This window comes from Aplidium turbinatum, chromosome 13 (genome assembly GCF_918807975.1).
Source record: "Aplidium turbinatum chromosome 13, kaAplTurb1.1, whole genome shotgun sequence".
Taxonomy (NCBI): domain Eukaryota; kingdom Metazoa; phylum Chordata; class Ascidiacea; order Aplousobranchia; family Polyclinidae; genus Aplidium; species Aplidium turbinatum.
Window position 1 is genome coordinate 24951112 of NC_137484.1, and position 20285 is coordinate 24971396.

The following is a 20285-nucleotide window of genomic DNA, read 5'->3' on the forward strand; positions in this document are numbered from 1 at the left end:
ACACCGTTCACAGCCTTTTCTCATTCCCTGGTTCGGTTACTGACTATGGATCTTTACAGAAACCGAAGCGATATTTTAACTTTGATATGTCATCTCTCACAAGGTAACCGCCGCAGCGACTGCAACATATTCCATCTATCTCATCCTAACTGTGCTGTTGCTATTAACCCAGTGACACAACGAAGACAGTGTACACCCCCTTCCTAGCACACAGGTTGCAAGACTATCACAAGAAACACACGGACACTGTTAAAGCGTACATTGACGACATCCTTGCCACTCATCAGCCCCTCCAGTCGCACTAGTTGTGGAAGCAGTATGATCGTTTACAATAAATTTTTTGATCGTTAACAGAGATCAAATGTCCTACTTTGCCGGACCTCCACAACGGGAGGATCGTTTGTTCTGATGCGAGGAACTTTATGTCGTCATGCCAGTTCTCATGCGATCGCGGTTACACAATGGTGGGGAGTGGATCGACATCATGCACTTCACTTGGGACCTGGGGGAGCTCACACCCAACTTGTAAACGTAAGAGCAAGTTGTCATGGATACACAAGTTGGCTATGTGAAGGAATGCTGCCACTTCGCGGCTCTGTTTTTGTTTCCTCGAATGTGCGATGGTGGAGGTAATTGCGATGCAACTGATCATTATGTCTTTGCAGGAAAAACATGCAGCGAGTTGTCAACTCCTGAAAACGGGTTCATCTCGTGCACTGAGGAGAACTACTTCTCGTCCGTATGTTCCTTCCGTTGCAAGGATGGCTACAACATCAATGGATATTCCACTCTGGAATGCACCGCAGAGGGGTGGGATCATGGAGCACCAGAATGCAAACGTCAGTGGGGCTTGTTTCTTGCAATGCTTTCTTGTCGAACATCTTGCTTCACAAGCGGATGGCACCTGATGAAAGTGCTGTGCTTTAAATTAGATGTATAGGGAGTGGAGTGGTAGCTGTGTGGAAGGAGAGGACAGGAGTAGCTGTGTGAAAGGAGAGGGTAGCTCTAAAGAAGAGGAGGACAGGAGTAGCTGTGTGAAAGGAGAGGGGAGGGGTAGCTCTGAAGAAGAGGAGGACAGGAGTAGCTGTGTAGAAGAAAAGGGCAAGGATAGCTGTGTAGAAGGCAGGAGTAGCTGTGTGGAAGGAGAAGTGAAAGGTAACTGTGTATGTAGGGAGGGCAGGGGTAGCTGTGAGGTAGGAGAAAGCATGAGTAGCTGTGTAGAAGGGGGAGGGAAGGAGTAGCCGTGTAGAAGGGGAAGGGAAGGAGTAGCTGTGTGGAGAGGGGCAGGGGTAACTGTGTTGAAGGGGGAGGGAAGGAGTAGCCGTGTAGAAGGGGGAAGGAATGAGTAGCTGTGTTGAAGGGTGAGGGAAGGAGTAGCTATGTGGAGGGGGCAGGGGTAGCTGTATTGAAGGGAGGACAGGAGTAGCTGTGTAGAAGGGGGGGCAGGGGAGGAAGGAGTATCTGTGTGTAAGGGAAGACGGGAGGACAAGAGTAGCTGTGTGGAAGGGGAGGGCAGGAGTAACTGTGTAGAAAGAGAGGGAAAGGATAATCTTGTTAGTAGAGTAGGATTTGTTGATTTTGTAGTTACCCTTTTTCCAGTTTCAGACAATGCAGACCAGTGATATAATCAGACGAGGAAAGAGATTTGCTGAAGTTACGTGACATAGCCTCGCACGAGCAGGTCAGAGCATTTCTGTGTTCGTTTTCAATGTTTACGTTTTTCTTTAGTGGTAACGTTTTATAATTTCTAGGTATCACTTGCTCTCCACGTTTACTCTCCCCAATTTATGGAAATATGTCTTGCTCCGAAGAAGAGTTTTATGACTCACAATGTACGTTCGCCTGCCAGGAGGGTTACCAAGTCAAAGGATCGAAGGCTGTAGTGTGTGGAGCTACTGGTTGGAATGATTCGTCGCCGCTGTGTAAAAGTAAAATACGATTTTCTAACCACTAAACTTTGTTACCGTGTTAGTGCGCCAGTATCATCACCTGCTTGCGTGTTTCTGCAAATGGTTTTCATCAAAAGGCATGTAGTTTTCATAATGGATTGAAGTATAAAGTTGAGCTTGCTGCTGAAACAATTTCAGAAAACACTGATCTACTTTATGTGAAGGGCAAGGCTAATATTGTTTGATATCGATCTGATTCTAATGCAGCAGCTGAACCCTGGGTCTTGTTTTCAGAACGCCATTGCCCAAAGTTGAGGCAACCCGCCAATGGGAAGGTCGTCTGCCATCCAGGCAATGAATTTGGTTCATTTTGCTTCTTCAGTTGTGATGAGGGATACGCACTGCCATCCACTGCGGCTCCTGTGCTGTGCACTCTCACAGGCACATGGAGCGGACCTGCTCAGAGGTGTAAGAGTAAGTATTCCTTGGTCACCGTTTCCAATAAAGTCTGGTATCTCTCTTCACTTTCACACTTCAAATCCACGTTTCAGGGATCCAGTGCAGGAGGCTAACCAGTCCGCGCAAGGGATCGGTCTCGTGTACCGACAATAACAACTTCAAGTCCAAATGCACGTTCAAGTGTAATGATGGTTTTAATTTGTATGGGTCGACCGGAGCAGTTTGTGGGGTAAATGGTTGGGACGCTCAAGCGCCCACTTGCGGAAGTAAGTTTGAACATTGTAATTTTGTGTTTTCTTTGTCATTGTTTATATTATCATTTATTTTGGCTTTGGATAAAATATGTTCAAGCCACGATGGAATTTTGAAACATTCAGATCGTAGTGTACCATTGTAAAACTGCTTTCACTTTGTGCCAGTAAAGATGTGCAAGTAAATTATTTCCAGCTATTTAAATCGACACTGCTTTGATGGTCGAGACATATTAATCGGTTTAACTCCGACATATGTGTAGGAATTCTATGCACACCCCTTCCGGAACCATCCAACGGGCAAATAGTTTGTAGCTCGCGCGGCACTCTCTCGTGCACTTTCTCATGCAACAGCGGCTTCCGACTGGTGGGGTCTAATGTTACCACGTGTCGTAGTGACGAGACATGGAACAACAACAACATACCAACATGCCTGCGTAAGTATCTGACGTAACATTGTAATTTATCGACGTGCCTGCGTAAGTATCTGACTTAGCAGCGTCATCTACCAACATGCCTGCGTAAGTATCTGACGTAACAGTGTAATTTATCGACGTGCCTGCGTAAGTATCTGACTTAGCAGCGTCATCTACCAACATGCCTGCGTAAGTATCTGACGTAGCAGCGTGATCTACCAACATGCCTGCGTAAGTATCTGGCTTAGCAGCGTCATCTACCAACATTCCTGTGTAAGTATCTGACGTAGTAGCGTCATCTACCAACCCCAACCCTAATCCAATATGCCTGCGTAGTGCGTAAGTATCTGATGACGTAACAGTGTAATTTATCGACGTGCTCGCGTAAGTACCTGACATAACACAATCGATCGACGTGTTTGCGTTAGTATTTGTTGTGTCAGCGTAGTTTATTGTCATGCGTTACTTGACGACGTGGAAACGTGGAAAGCGTAAGTATCTGAATACCAGCGTTATCGCCATACTACGAAATGCCTGCGTAACTTATGGACGCTGCAATGTAAATATACGAGCTACAAGCATTTATTTTCGACGTGCTGACGTAAGATCAGGACGTTTCAACGTAAGTTCCCAGCATGCAGTTTTCTGAAGGTTCCTCTCATTCTGTTGCAGGGCTTCGTTGTGGCGCGACTGTGACTCCGTTCTCCCACGGCTCTATGACGTGCACAGACGGGGATTTATTCGGCAGCGTCTGCAACTACACGTGCAAAGCAGGCTTTGAGAGACTGGGGGAGCAGCTATCGACATGTACGGACACTGGGTCCTGGGATCAATCTCCTCCGACTTGTAAACGCGTGTCCTGCCCCAAAATCCCCCCATTGAACCACGGGACAGTGACGTGTACCGACTCGTGGTATTACCCTTCGGTATGTTCAATGACGTGTGGAGTCGGCTATGAACTGATTGGTTCCGAATCCGCGCGATGCCAACTTGACAAGACATGGAGCCACAGATCTCCTTACTGCGAACGTAAGTTGCTTAGTTTATTCCTCTGGAATGTCAGCGTCGTGTCAATTATCGTCGTGTCAATTAACCCTAACCCATACATGACATAGTGTCATGCATGGCACAGTGCTATACATGACACAGTGCCATGCATGAGACACATTGTTATTACGTAATCATATGTTGCAGAGATCACTTGCTCTCCTGGTTTCAGCAATCCGAGCAATGGACGCGTGAAATGCACTGAGCGGAATAACTTTGCTTCGGTTTGTTCCTTCCAATGCGGCGCTGGCTTTCGTTTGGAGGGAAACAATGAAACCAGATGCGGCACCACAGGCTGGTCTGTGGCCACTGCCCCGTCCTGCAAAAGTAACTTTGTTTGGTTAAGTCAAGTCTCCTAAACACAGCACCAGATTTTTTACCATCTCGTATGCAAATAAGTGACCTAAACCTAACCCTAACCCCATATTTGATTCTTACCTTGCAAGGTGTAAAGGTACTGACAAGTAGACTTTATGTGCCATATATGATACCTTTATCGACGCTCGTTTGTAATCATATTTTGGCAACACTGAGTCAGGATTGCACAAAAGTCTATTGATTGTTTCAGAGATCACTTGCCCAGGAGACTCGCTCAGCGGTGGAGCAGAGAGTTGTACGCAATCGGATGAGTTCAACTCTGAGTGTACCTACAAGTGCAGCGAGGGCTACGAGCTGATTGGTCAATCAAGGAGGCGGTGCACTGATGCGGGGGAGTGGTCCAATCCAATGCCTACCTGCCGCAGTGAGTGTATTGCACAAACATCTGTCAATTCATTGGTTCAAGATTATTTAATTTTAGCAGATGACAAAGTCATGTCTTCTGCCTATATTACGAGCCTTTTACAACACATTCAGCTCAGCAGGCCATAGTCCTAAAAAGGGTCGTAGGCATTTCTCTCTAGAGCAGCGTACTGTTCATACAACAGGGCAGAGGGGAGGCATTGGGCCATACCCCCCTCAAAAATGTTGATGTTTTAGCGTTGTTGTGATTGTGTAGTGCAAACATGTTATTGTTCAAGAGTGGTCTTGAATAGCAGGGCCGTTATAACCGCCTTTCATACTCCCCGGAGGTATGGGTAATGGGCATGGTTGTTTAGAGGCCCACTCATTTTAAGTTTTTTAATGTTTTTTTTTTGGCTATTTGATATGAAAAAGTATTGTAAATGTTGCCACAGAAGCTCGATAGCCTGTTATAGCTCAAAATACGCAAAACCCTATTTACCACTTCCAAAACCTAGTTAGTAGGACCACATCTCTGTTTAGGGGCCCATGCTTATTCATATTTAGTTGGTGCAACGTTTTTCGGCATTTTAATATAAAATTGCGACATATTATAGCTTAGGTTGCATCCATCGGTATCGTATTGTTGATCATCATTTGGAATGACTGTTTTAAATCAGAGAAACCGGTAAATCTATGCTATTTTAAATTTGCAGAAGAAATAACAGCCTTTCGCTTTCTCGGAAAACGTGTTTCAACGGTTGATAGCATAAGACTTGTTCAAAATTAAATGCTCATGAAACGACGAAGTTGTTCAATAATAGCATCCAGAAGCGTTGACAAGGATTATCCAGCGTATGCTTTTGCATTCGAGATGATTTTTTTAACTCAAAAACATTTTATAAGGGGGAAGGGTTTGCATACGCAAGGAAACTCCACGTCGCCAATTTGTTTTGAAACTACCCTGTTTAAGTAGGCTGTTCTGCATTCAACCCAGCATCTTTTTTTTTTAAACAAACACTGCGTCATTCTCTTCTCTAGTTTTTAGTTTTTGCATTTTAAGAGTGATGCAATTACATGTTTTGGAGACAGCCTTTTTCAATGCCAAATTATCCTCTGAAAACGACCCTGTAAAAGGTTTAGTTATTTTAGTTCCCTTTGCATTGGTAAGTAGTCAAAGATGGAGTCCCAACAGATTGTGTAGTCAGACTGATGTTTTTGATTTGAATTCACAATTTTCATTTTCACATATCGAATAATTCAATCCAAAAGTACAGTGACATACACAAAGACCGTGAGAGTTTATCTTTCACCAACAAATAGCCTCGGCTACCTTAAACCTTGGTCAAACTATAAAGTATAGCATTTATGCTACTCTTGATAAAAAATGTCAAGTTATATCAAACGCTTTACTCACTCAGTAACCTCTGAACGTACCGTCAATATGCGTGGTTCATTGGGTTCAGCAAGCTAATTACGTCGTCTACGAAAAACATTTTATGCGACATTAAGAGTGTTAGCTCTAACCCTAAACTCTGTTCTAACCCTAAACTGATAATGTTTAGGAATACAATGTGTTGCTATTGGAAAGATGTCCAACATGGAGGTGCATTGTTCAAAAGAGCTGGAGTACAATTCAGAGTGTGCGTTTCAGTGTCATGTTGGATTTCGCAGAGTTGGTATCAGCAAGGCAGTGTGCGCTGTAGACAAAACGTGGCAGCCTTCAAAGATGCCACATTGTGGTAAGTTTGTGACAACGAATCGTCCTCCTGTTTCGGAACCGGGCTGTTATTAATCCACATCAGTGTTCGTCAAGGCGTTCATCTCTACTTCTGTTTTTCATCTCCTCCAGTGCTCCAGCTCAACCTCTGTCTTTTTTTTTCTTTTACTCAAACATTTCATTTCTATAGACGCCAAATTTCACGACAATTATTAAAGTTTGAGGAATTTAATCTAAAGAAGTAAACCCTAAACAACGACAAGTTAGTTTTCTGCCAATATCATTAACCAACTTTTTTCCTTAACAAGTTTTTTAATTAAAAAACAACATTGGCGCATCGCACCTAAATATCCTGACGCCACAGTGCACGCACCTAAATATCCTGACACCACAGTGTGCGCACCTAAATATCCTGACACCACAGTGTGCGCACCTAAATATCCTGACGCCACAGTGCACGCACTTAAATATCCTGCCACCACAGTGTGCGCACTTAAATATCCTGACACCACAGTGTGCGCATCTGAATATCCTGACGCCACAGTGCACGCACCTAAATATCTTGACGCCACAGTGCACGCACCTAAATATCCTGACACCACAGTGTTCACACCTAAATATCCTGACACCACAGTGTGCGCACCTAAATATCCTGACACCACAGTGTGCGCATCTGAATATCCTGACGCCACAGTGCACGCACCTGCATATCCTGACGCCACAGTGTGTGCATCTAAATATCCTGATGCCACAGTGGACGCACCTAAATATCCTGACACCACAGTGTTCACACCTAAATATCCTGACACCACAGTGTGCGCACCTAAATATCCTGACACCACAGTGTGCGCATCTGAATATCCTGACGCCACAGTGCACGCACCTAAATATCCTGACGCCACAGTGCACGCACCTAAATATCCTGACACCACAGTGTTCACACCTAAATATCCTGACACCACAGTGTGCGCACCTAAATATCCTGACACCACAGTGCATGCACCTAAATATCCTGACACCGCAGTGCACGCACGTAACTATCCTGACGCCACAGTGCACGCACCTAAATATCCTGACGCCATAGTGCACGCATCTATTTGGCAGCTGCACCTAACTGTTTGCGTCTAAAAGACGTGGACCCCAACGAATAACCAGTAAAATGATTGACGTCACAAACAAATGAGTGGATGCAGCGTTTCAAAGGGTAGCCTAATACGACAGTTTATCGAACGACTATTGATCGAACGACAGTTTATCGAACGACAATTAATCGAAACGACAGTTTATCGAAACGACTGTTCACCGAACGACAATTTATCGAACGACAGTTAATTGAAAACCTAACCCCTAACCACTAATCCCTAACCCCTACCCTTAACCCCTAACCCTAACACCTAACCCCTAACCCTTAACCCCTGAGTGTTCCATTGCATATGTGCTTCGTCGTTCGATAAACTGTCGTTTCGATAAACAGTCGGTCGATGAACTGTCGTTTCGATAAACAGTCGGTTCGATGAACTGTCGTTTTGATGAATTGTCGTTAGATAAACTGTCTTTCGATAAACTGTCGTTCGATTAACTGTCGTTCGATAAATGGTCTTTCTATAAATTGTCGCGTCACGGTTTCAAAGATGTCGCCACGCGTGAGCAGAGCTCAAAATCGCTTGCGAGGTGGCTGTGGAGCGAATATAATGCAATAGGACTGGTCGGCGTTTGGACACGGCAAATAAAAAGGATCAATGCCGCCAATGTGTTTAAGGCAAGCTACTTAAGTTCATGGTTTCCCACTTCTTTTGGTAATTATTTTATCCACTCTAAATGCTTGGTCTCTGTGACTTTTGAGCCTTGTAATATAATGATGATCCTAACTTATATGTAATCAATGGCCGAACATGATAATTGACTCGAGTTGGCGTACCACGAACAGTCCGCTCTGGGCTCCGGAATGCTCGTTATAGTTCGCTGAACCTCTGCTGAGTGCGTTCAATCTTATGTTTTGAGCAAAGTGACTACAGCTCACAGCTATCTCTTTGTGTAAAGGTTTTGAGTACCCTGATGAACTAGAGAAGTTACACTTTTGAACCATCGGCAGACGGCCTCGATAAACGCCGAGGTGTTGCTGAGCTTTAGCTGTTACTGAAACGGGTGTTTTTAAACTTTCCAAATCATGTCCCCTTGTAAAACTCACACTTTGCCATTTTGCAGCATCAGTTAAAGCCATGAAACTGGACAATTCATTTGCTACTAAGATTCATAAGGAGGAGGGGTCTGTTTTTTTGAAAAGAAACTTTTATTCATGACTAATACATTTGTAATAGGTCTACACCTCAGGTCGACCTTGTAGTCAGATTTGTTGTTCCATTTTGTCTTCTGCAGAATGGACACTTTTGTTGGTAAGTGAATGAAAGTGGAAGAGTTGCGCTCTATCAGCTTACGACTCACTGCTCGCAATCTGCACTTAAAAACTGTTTGTAACTTTAGAGAAAGCAACAACGGTTTGTCCTTGATTGCGAAGAACCGTAGGCAAGACTACAAGCGGCCACGCGTCGCGCTACGGATTATATATGTACGGTACTTAGGCCAGCCTCAAACTTCAGTAAAATGACCAAATTTATTTACTTTTTCTCCCCTTGTACACCTTTTCCATCCACAAAGAATGGAAGGCGGCCGCAGTCAAAAGTAACTAAACACAGCCATGTTAAACACTAACTTTCGATTTTCCATGCAACAATGCTATCTCCATCAAAGTCACAATTGCGTCAGGCAATATTTTATGAGACTACAACCAGCCTGTCGAAGTTTTATTGAGTTGTTTCTAGTCCCTTAATTTGGCTTCTTATTATCTTCCTCGGAAGAACTTTTCCAAACGTCCTGGGAACTGATTTCGAAGGTTTTCGTGGTTCACCGACGATTTATTTCATGGTTGTCACGTGATAATGTAGAAATCAATTACCCGTCCATCATTAATTATTTATTTTGACTATCGCTCTGTTGGTCGTCTTTTGTTAGCTGAAGTAGCCTTGTCATATTCGTACATATGAAGTTTTTGTGTGAGGCAGGAAGATGTTCTTTTTAAATGTGGTGGTAGCTTTGTTGATGTCGAATATCCGCAGCTGAATGATTTTTGCAGGAATTATGTAGAAGTGTTGCCTCGTGGTCTTCACATTCGGTGGCAACTGTGAGCGCACAATGTCTGGGTGTTGCATCACCGATGGTACGTTGTGTGTGTACGTAACAGTTCGTCTGACAACTGAAGCAGGACTGTTCATGATTGTTACTACAAGTTATCTTTGCAATAAGTGGCTGATAGGGTTCAGGCTTTAACTGAACAAACGTTGAGACTTTTTATAACCAACCATGTTCTGTGTTTAGTGCTTTGTGAGTAAAAACTAAAAGGGCATTAGTAAGAGACAATACTTTACCTTTCAGAGTTCGTCAGAATCTGTTACTCGCTATTGTAACTTCAGTTTTTGTTGTAATTTCTATTATGAAGTATCAAAACTGTTCTGTGTTCGTTACAGTATTTCACCTTTTGAAATAAATATGCAAGGTTTCTATTTGCAAATTCTTGAGATGCTTTTTTAATTTGTCACTTTGGGGTACCTATTTAATTCATGCTCTTTCCACAGTCTCTCACTTAGTGGTGCCATGTTTGCCACCTACCATCAAGTGGTAACATTTTATGCTCTTGCCAGCTGTCATCAAGTGGTACCATTTTATGCTCTTTTCACTTGTCACCCAGTGGTACCATTTTATGCGCTTTTTACTTGTCACCCAGTGGTACCATTTCATGCTCTTTTCACTTGTCACCCAGTGGTACCATTTCATGCTCTTTTCACTTGTCACCCAGTGGTACCATTTCATGCTCTTTTCACTTGTCACCCAGTGGTACCATTTCATGCTCTTTTCACTTGTCACCCAGTGGTACCATTTCATGCTCTCTCCGTCTGTCACTCTGTGTCATGCCTAGTGCCGGATTAAGGGTACTGTAGGCTTTAGGCTGTTTACTAGAGAAGGGCTTATTTTTGCAAACCAAGCTACAAAACGTAATAAAAATACATACATGAAAAATTGAAATTATTTACTGCAAAATAACATAAACATAACAGAAAAATGGCTATTGATGGCGTATAATTGGTTTTGGAAACAAACACAATCATTTTTATTGTCAAATTTGAAGCAGATGGAAAAGATTTTGGAAAGAAAGAAATGAATAGTAGGTACCTATGGTAATACTTTATCTAATGACACTCTAAACCAGGAGTTTTCAGCCTTTTCTCCACCGCGATCCCTGAGAGCAATCAATGTAGTCTCGCACCCCTCCATAAAAGTATTCAACAAAAGCATATTTAATTCAAAATTTAACCAAATTTGATTCATTTCGACATCCAATTATGTTTAGTTTTGCTGTTCCAAAGTAAACTTCCGAAACGAAAAACCGTTTTTTGTGATGTTATCACGGCTTTTATTACATTTTCTCCGATTGTTATTTCAATTTTCTATCAAGCTTAGCTAGATAATGAGAATAATCTATGTTTTCGCACTCTCACCGGTTGAATTTATGGCAATCTTTTATGGATTTATTTAAATCAATTTCAGTGAGATGGTTGGTGCTGCATATTTTGAACTATTAAGTTTGTCAATGCGTGCACCTGTTGCTGAAAGAACTTTCAAACAAAATAGCCGACACTAATTTTTTTTTCAATGCCATTGAAAGCGATACTGAGAAATCCTTACAAAAATTGAGGGCCACTATCATCCTTACAAAAATTGAGGGCCGAATTTTTCCAGGGCCTAAGGCTATAGCCTTATTAGCCTAATGGTTAATCCGGCCCTGGTCATGCCAGTTTCAGCTGTCACCAATTCATGCTTTCTCGCTGTGGTACCAATTCATGCTCTCTCGCTGTGGTACCAATTCATGCTTTCTCGCTGTGGTACCAATTCATGTTCTCTCGCTGTGGTACCGATTCATGCTCTCTCGCTGTGGTACCAATTCATGCTCTCTCGCTGTGGTACCAATTCATGCTCTCTCGCTGTGGTACCAATTCATGCTCTCTCGCTGTGGTACCAATTCATACTCTCTCGCTGTGGTACCAATTCATGCTCTCTCGCTGTGGTACCAATTCATGCTCTCTCGCTGTGGTACCAATTCATGCTCTCTCGCTGTGGTACCAATTCATGCTCTCTCGCTGTGGTACCAATTCATGCTCTCTCGCTGTGGTACCAATTCATGCTCTCTCCATCTGTCACTCTGTGTCATGCCAGTGTCAGCTGTCACATGTGGCAACATGTCAATGCTTTGTTGTCTGATTACTTTACATAATGTTATTTCGTCATGCATCACGAGCGTGATAGAAATTAAGTTGTCTTGTTGTTTCAATGCTTTGGCTGCATATTTTAGAACTTATTCCAACCAGTGCTCCCACCACCAACACATCCACAACGTCACAACCAGCATCTGCAAAGAACCCCCCCACGCAGCGCAACACCGTAAAGACGCCTACTAATGTGGTTGGAGGAAGAAGTTCAACGCAGACCCCTCCAGGTACTTGTTGTGATGAATGATTCTGACGCAATTCTTGGAAGGTTTTTCATGTTTTTTGTGGGTTCTTTCAATTGAATGAAGGTATCGCAGATTGAAGATTATGTAAAAAGTAAAAGTGAGTCCGATGCTGGATTCAAGCATCCGGGGACGAGAAGATAATGTTCTCATTATACTAACCTTTCGGCACTAACGAGAGTAAGGTGGCCAGTCCCTTTCTCTCGGCCGCCTTTACTTCAGCAACTACGCCCACCCAATTTATTACATGCTGGGTAGAGGTAAGCGGTGTTTGTCAACAACCAGCTTAAGCTGGGAGTCGAACCAGGATTGTATGATTAGAAAGCAAATGTCTTATCCACTGCGACATCCCATCGTCGTAGATTATGTGCAAACGTTTAATTGTCTTCATCTTGACAGAATCCCCTACAAACTCACTAATTAATGAAAATACGGATTCCACTTTGGACATGCCTGCATCCGGTGAAGTCCCCATCATCCCGATCGTAGCAGGAGGAGTGGCTGCTCTAATTGTGATCCTCATCCTCATCTTGATCGCTCGGTGGCGACGGAATAAACGACCCCGCTTCAGTAAAGGGATTCAAATGCAAGAGTAAGATCTACGTAATGTGAACAACTTCACTGTTAATGGAAGTCAAATGACTGATGTCGTATACAACAGTTTCATCATAGTTGAACATTGAACAACTATGACATCATAACTCGAATAATGACATACTGTTAATCTCAAAATACTGTATATAGGAGTCGCTATGACGACAGCCAGCTTCAAAAGTTGATTCCAAATGGAAGTTCCAACCGTCGCTTTCAATCTATTCCATTGGATCGCTTGGAATCAGAGTTCACTCGGAAACATGCTGATGATGACAAATTGTTCCGTGAGGAATTTTCAGTGAGTAGCAATTGGCTCGAAGTCTTGGCGCCACTTGTTGTTCGTGAATGGTTCATTTGTTGAACACTAGAGTTGCTATTAAATCTTTGAGGATAACCAACTTGCATGCTTTTGTTGCTTATTGCAGAGCCTACTGGATGGACATGGGAGCCGTGAACAAGGAGGGAAAGTTGCCAATAAGGAAAAGAATCGTTATACAAACATCATTCCATGTAAGATTTGTATGAGTTGTCAGCTGTTCATCAGCAAAGCGGTCTTCTGGAAGCGGTTCCTGTGTGGATTGGCAGCTTTTGTTTAATTGAATGGCTTAAAAATTCACTTGTTTTGTTCACGCTATGTAAATTGTCATTCTAATCGTTCTTATAGTCTGGTCAGTTATGCACATTTCGGTGCAAACTTGGGTAGACATTTTTCACCTATATTTTCGAGTTGCTTAGGTGCAGTAGATGTAAAAACCGTCTGGAGCCCGAAAATTTCGGGGGTGGAAGGTGCCCAAACGGCTGCCCCCACTTTTGGGGCTACAAGACAATGAAGCGCATACAAGAAAATGTCAAAATGTTTTAACTTATAGCATGTGGGTAGTCAAATTGGGGTAATTTGGCCCAAAAAATCGTTTAAAAGCACCTATTTTCATCTAAAGTCATCACAAAGCCAGTTATTTACATTAAAATAGCAAAAAATTGCAAAAAAAAAACGTCAAAAAGCACAACATTTTGCAAATGGTGAGTTGGTTACCGTACCGTATATAAAATAGTTGTTGTTTGTTTTACTCAATGAAATGATCTTCTTCACTGTTATGCTACATTACACATTGTCTCTTACGGGTACAAAAACTAAAGCATTGCAACCCTAATTTTGCACATTGACAGGTGTCACATTTAGCTATCTTGTACTTGCAAGTCTTCGTCAGTCTTTCCAAATGTTGTGCTCTTGCATCTGTTGTCCGCTGAATGCTCAGCTCATTCTGCAATTTAACCCAACCCCAATGTTCAAACAGACTGGTTTATAGTGTTTCCCCATAATGTTATCCATCCTGCCTGATACGCGCTGCAATGAACATGTAGAGTCAGGGCATCAAGTGTAAGGTCCCTTATGTCATTCGATGATGATGAGACGAACAGCTCTTACCGAAGTCGATTCAAGTTGGCCTCTTTTTTTGCGTATGCAAATGAAACAAAATCAGCAATATCTGACATGCTCTCAGTCAGACATGCTTCTGATGGTAGCCAGCTGAACCTTTGGAAAACTCTTGTGCGTTGTTCCACTTTAGGATATTGCTTTCACCGGCTTCCATATATGGAACCAGCTGCGTTAAGAAATTTTGTAAAAGGAGCTTGTTGTATCTCCTCCAGCAAATGCATGAAAAAACAATATACCCAAGCAGACAGCCTCTCCTAAATGATTGTACGCAGCATTGATGGAGATGGTCTTCCTGTGTTTTCCAGAGCCAAAGTCCACAGTTATTTGGGTGTTGGCATTCCAATCAATAAACTGCTTCATGAAAGCAAGGAGGATGATAATTACATCTGCATTCACAGTCCGTACACATAGTGTTGACAACCACTTCGCAACATATCCTTAATGTGGTAAACAATCCTGTTATCAGCCTCTTCTAAGGCAGGGTGATCACCACAGCTTGTATCATAATTGCCAATATTGGCCCAAACACTACTACCGCTAGTGATGCAAAAGTATTTTTGCCATGACCAATGGATGCTCTTTGTTGATGTCAGCAATAAGTTGGTTCAATCTCGTTTTGTTTGCCGAGTTTGTAAGATATGGGCCAGAAAAGTTTGGCGGTAAGAGTTCCTTTTTTTTCAAACTTAAGTTCTGGGCTAGTGTCCGACCCACGTTGTTTCCTTGTAATGCTCTTTATGCTTAAGGCGTGGTATTGATCTGCAACCAAGTCAATTATGTCTGCCACAAGCCTCTCTCCCATGCTGGCTGTCTCATTTAAGACCATTAATGCAAATTCCTCAAGTGTAGAATTATTTTGCACGGTAGCAGCTTTAGCTCGAATGATGACAGAAAGATCAACCACAAGCCCATCTGCCTTTTCTGGATAAGTGACTGACTTGCTTGTCAAGCAATCAATGATCCTTGATTTTGCGTTGTGATATAGTAATTAGTAAGCCATCTTTGGTTGCCAGGCACTCTGGTAACCCTAAAAATACAGACATTAAGAATTGCGCGCATATTACGAAATACTTTCAACTAATTTGCTGGCTAACAATAAAACAAGACTACAGAAAATGTAGACATAAAAAATATAAAAGGTCTTCTTTCAAACCTGTAAATTCGAAGCAAAAAACATCCATTGCAAGTTCTTTCCTGTTCCAACAGGCATCACGAAGCTTGTTCATCATTGCAGGATTAAATATCATTTTGGGGCATTCCATTTGAATTTTCCCAGCAGTGCTTGGCAACTTCAAAGCGTTCTTTCTGATTGGTGTTTTTATTACATCATCTGTCCCTTCAACAAAACGGGTCTTCTTGAAGTTGTTGTACTGTGCCTTTCCCAAGTCAAAGATTTTCTTACAATCAACAGTAACCTCTACTGGATAAATAGCCGACGAGTTCAGCTTTGTAAACTGTTGTTGCCTACTGAATGGGTTAATGTGGAGCTTTTTGTATATCTTTTTACAGTCCTGCACAAACTGCTCGATAAATGCCGCTGAACATTCTTTGTGTTGCTTGGTCATAGTATTATTCTTACCATCAACTTTCTCCAGGTGGTGAAGCATCTCTGGAAGAGATGTCTCGATCTTGCGTAGAAAGTCTAGATCTTCCTTGTTGACCAGATTGATATATCCATCTTGGGATGCTTTTACTTGTTTGTTGTTTTGCTCGTGGCGCTGGTCAAACGCTACTTTGAAGAATTGCTGTCCCACAGAATTTACAACAACATGACCAGCCATAAAGTGTTCAAACAAATAGAATGTGTAACACTTCGATTTATTTTAAGTTTTGTATGAAGACTGACGACTACCTAACATAATTGATGTGATCCAATGCAAAAAAATGGAGGTATTAATTCTTCCATTGTGCCTATGAAAAGCGGAAGGTTAGCCTCTCGCAAGGATCTCACGTACAATAGAACTGTTTTTATGATTTGTAGAATGTTGAACCAATACTTGAACATTGTACTTTCATTACTTTTAGACAACCAATCTTGGAATGATTGTTGTCCGTCTTCATGTTCTGATAGTTCATAAGCATCCTTTGAAAGTTTTTTCAAGCATACTGCTGTCATTTGCAAAGCGTATCTTGCTTTTTTAATGTGGTTCACATCACATATGGCATTGGCTAATCCGACAGTATGTAAAGCAGTCGAGTTGATAATCGTATCAAGACCAGTGCTTTTCAGCAGCTGTCCAACACAGAGTAGAGCAGTATGTTCAATATGCAATCCACCTAGGAAACAAAAGTAATCGTATTGGTTTGGACATTACCACTTTATCTGTTTCTTCATTGCGTACAGCGGTTGATCTGAACAGTGAACAACCAACAGCGACCTGGCCGGGATTCAGATATGCTGTATAATCTTTGGCAATGCTCATAATGTGCAGTCGCAAATCCCAGCTATGACTCACATGGTCGATTATTGGAAGAATGCTATTGATTGTTGTGATGTTTGCAGTTTGATCTCTTGCTTTAGTTGTATGGTATGCACTATGCAACCCATGAAGGAGGAGTACCGGTACTGTAATCTTCTTCTTCCCTTTGCATTGTAGTAATTGCTGACAGCATCCTTCACATTCAGCAGTAATCTTATTCACTGTTTTGTTGTTGGAGTATCAGTTGAATGTTCTCTTTAAATGATTCTTCAAAGTCATGCATAGTGTAGTGATACATTATGCTTTGCAAGTGATACATTGAGGAATGTATCAAGCGAACATATGTTATTTGACTTCAGTTGGTGTACCTCTTCTGTGGCCATGTCTGCATACTTTCTTCTGACCCGCCGTTCATCTGGATCATTATGCAATTGAAACTGCATGATTGAAACGGATGTTCCATGCAGGTGATGAATTGCAGTAGAACTGGAGCTGTTTTGGTCGATGTTGTCATCAACTACCACAGTAAATATACCATGTCGTAGAGAAGTTTGCAATACTCTTCCATCTGATCTGCAGTAAAGGTATTTTACTGTAACTGAGAGTTCTTCAATGAAGCGAAGAATGCTATAGTAAGATAAGGTTATCCCATGATGGAACAAGGCCTGCATCAAGTTTTTAGACCTAATAATAGAGTACAGCTTGATCGTAAGGTGGCAGTTGATAAAACCAGCCTTGTTCTTTGTGCGTCCACGAGAGAGTTGTGCAATCCCTGGAGCTGTGACTGAGTTGCAGGGGTGTGACAGAGACGAGTGAAAGTTTTGGTGTTCTTTACAATCAACCCACAAATAGTTTGATATAGCAAACAAATTTTGTCATATTCTGGCTGCTTCTGACAAATTAGTGTAATCAGGATGCTGAAATGATTGAAATGGTGAAACAACGTTGACAACTGTCGTACAATTACACTTGAAGCAAGTCAGAACCACAAAAGTGATAGCTTGTTTATTCTAACACTAATCAGTTTTCATAGCCTATTGGATAATTCTAACACTGCCTGGTTTGTACCAATATTAGATCATATTATATGAGACAAGCAAAAGATGTACCATACCGTAACTCAGAAAGATTAAAATTGTTGCAATGGTGTGTCTATTGACTGAATAAAGGGTAGTCAAACTTTTCTATTCCCTGCTGGGAATAGACTAAACAAAAGAGGAATCCAATTTTTGTATTCTCTGTAAGGATTAGTATTGTTGGATTTCTCTTTGTGACTGACCAATCTCAATGTTTCCCGAAGACTGACTGACTGCTTAACAATCCTACTCTTAAAACTCAAAAGTTAATCTGTCTGGTACAAATGCAATTCAAAACTAAATTCGCACCCCTTTTACTGCCCAGGTTACTGTAAACTTGCCTCCCGCTTTCGCATATTGTCACGTAGCCTACACAAAAACGGTCATTTTATCCATACGGTTTTAGTGTTTTGGACAACTGTTGTCCATTATCTGCTTCAATGATTGTTTTGGGTTAAAACTGATGCTTCCAACCGGTTTTTCAGGCCAAATTACCCCCAAACAAGTACTCATATGCCATTTAAAAAAAAATAAAACAATTTTTCTACATGCGCTCTAGCCATCACTACCCCCCAAACGGGAGCGGCATTTTGGGGACCTTCCACCCCCGAAATTTTCGGGCTCCAGACGGATTTTGAGTCTGATGTGTCTAAGGAACTTGAAAATGCATATGAAAAATGTCTACCCAAATTTGCACAAAACAGCCCTAAAACGTGCATAACTGACCAGACTATTATGTCTGTCCGACTCGTGAATTGCCGGCTGGCTTAGACTGGGCCAATCATAGAGACATCAACATGTCTTTGTACAGTTGTCAATAACGATCGCCCATTGTTGCAGATGACCATTCTCGCGTTGTGCTTCCAAAAGGAAATGGCGACAGTGACTATATCAACGCTTCGTTTGTTGACGTAAGTTTCATGACGCTTCGGGCTCGGTTCACGTCTTGAGGTTTGTTGCGGCTCTTTAGACGAACATCGGTGTTGTGTTTCAGGGGTACAAGCACAAAGGAAAGTTTATCGCCGCTCAGGGACCCAAAGAATCGACCATCAACGACTTCTGGAGGATGGTTTGGGATCAAAATGTTGCAACCATCATCATGGTCACCAACTTAGTCGAGGGGAAAGAGGTTTGGATGACGCATGCATTTAGTTCATGAAGCTGTTGTCATTGAATTGTTTCATGGAAACTTGTTTCAAACAAAAATGCTTCATTATGACGCAAAGTAAGTTGTCGTGGACTGGACGCCCCACGCGATCTCCAATAAGATCCCGATAAATGAAAGGTGTTTACAACAACGACATTAGTTTAATACGCCCCTGGTGGGCCGAGTAAAAGCTTGAAACAAACACAAAATATTTTAAGTCATATTTGTCATTTCAGTCAAAATGCTCCCAGTACTGGCCTCTGTCAGGCAGCCAGTTGTACGGGGATCTGAATGTTGTGTTCAGTGGTGAGAACCATCTTGTCGACTACACCGTACGCAAGTTCACCATTCAACAGGTATGTACAAATAGTAGGTGCACATTCTTGTAGAGGTTCCCTGTGGAAACAATAACTTATTTGCTGTGATTGTTTAGGTCAGAGGCGATGCAACACTCAGCATGCGACGTAATCTCATGCATTATCATTTCACAAGCTGGCCCGACTTTGGAGTTCCAAAGACTCCATCCGGGATGCTTAAGTTCCTGAGGAAGATCAAGCAGGGGAGTGCTACAGGATACGGTGCAATTGTTGTGCATTGCAGGTGTGTTCCCGTGGGGTCAGTTTCCACTGGGTCAGTTTCTACGGGGTCAGTTTCTACGGGGTCAGTTTCTACGGGATCAGTTTCTACGGGGTCAGTTTCTACGGGGTCAGTTTCTACCGGGTCAGTTTTCACGGGGTCAGTTTCCATGGGGTCAGTTTCCACTGGGTCAGTTTCTATATGGTCAGTTTCTACGGGGTCAGTTTCTACGGGGTCAGTTTCTACGGGGTCAGTTTCCACGGGGTCAGTTTCCACGGGGTCAGTTTCTACGGGGTCAGTTTCCATGGGGTCAGTTTCCATGGGGTCAGTTTCTACGGGGTCAGTTTCCACGGGGTCAGTTTCCACGGGGTCAGTTTTTACGAGATCAGTTTCTACGGGGTCAGTTTCTACGAGGTCAGTTTCTATGGGGTCAGTTTCTACGGGGCAGTTGCCACGGGGTCAGTTTCTATGGAGTCAGTTTCTACCGGGTCAGTTTCCATGAGGTCAGTTTCTACGGGGCAGTTGCCACGGGGTCAGTTTCTATGGGGTCAGTTTCTACGGGGTCAGTTTCTATCGGGTCAGTTTCTATGGGGTCAGTTTCTACGGGGTCAGTTCTATTTGTTTTGGAAAGTTTTTGTGGTCAGTTTATAGCAGGCTTTCCCAGCTTGATCGAAGCGCATGACAGGCCACGTGTTGTGTTCAGCTCACGAGATAACATCTGGGCTTGCATATTTTACCGCAATGTTACCAGCAATCCTGCCATTACTCACAGTTCCTCGTGTTCTGCGCATGAGGGTGAATAAGTAGGTCGGTGAAATTGAACCTGAAATTTTTAGGCCTTACAAGAATTTTATCAAACACCAAAATTCACTTACTTATTCACCAACGGTCCGTCATGCGGCACAACACAAGGCACTCAGAGCAATGGCTGTGAAGTGACGATAAGCTAGGCACTCCATCATAAAGTAACTATAA

General features: G+C 42.5%; 1 protein-coding gene across 1 annotated transcript in view; it reads left to right on the top strand.

Moving 5' to 3' along the window:
* Nucleotides 1–20285, top strand: part of LOC145782140 (uncharacterized) — a 52222-nt gene that overhangs the window by 21359 nt on the left and 10578 nt on the right. The window contains exons 7-24 of the mRNA XM_082593895.1: nucleotides 355–531; nucleotides 666–839; nucleotides 1752–1928; nucleotides 2184–2363; nucleotides 2441–2614; nucleotides 2863–3036; nucleotides 3688–4044; nucleotides 4210–4389; nucleotides 4631–4804; nucleotides 6348–6524; nucleotides 11904–12047; nucleotides 12462–12654; nucleotides 12807–12954; nucleotides 13082–13166; nucleotides 18428–18498; nucleotides 18582–18716; nucleotides 18971–19090; nucleotides 19168–19334. Of these exons, the coding sequence (XP_082450021.1) occupies nucleotides 355–531; nucleotides 666–839; nucleotides 1752–1928; nucleotides 2184–2363; nucleotides 2441–2614; nucleotides 2863–3036; nucleotides 3688–4044; nucleotides 4210–4389; nucleotides 4631–4804; nucleotides 6348–6524; nucleotides 11904–12047; nucleotides 12462–12654; nucleotides 12807–12954; nucleotides 13082–13166; nucleotides 18428–18498; nucleotides 18582–18716; nucleotides 18971–19090; nucleotides 19168–19334 (3007 nt within the window). The remainder of the gene's footprint in view (nucleotides 1–354; nucleotides 532–665; nucleotides 840–1751; nucleotides 1929–2183; nucleotides 2364–2440; nucleotides 2615–2862; nucleotides 3037–3687; nucleotides 4045–4209; nucleotides 4390–4630; nucleotides 4805–6347; nucleotides 6525–11903; nucleotides 12048–12461; nucleotides 12655–12806; nucleotides 12955–13081; nucleotides 13167–18427; nucleotides 18499–18581; nucleotides 18717–18970; nucleotides 19091–19167; nucleotides 19335–20285) is intronic.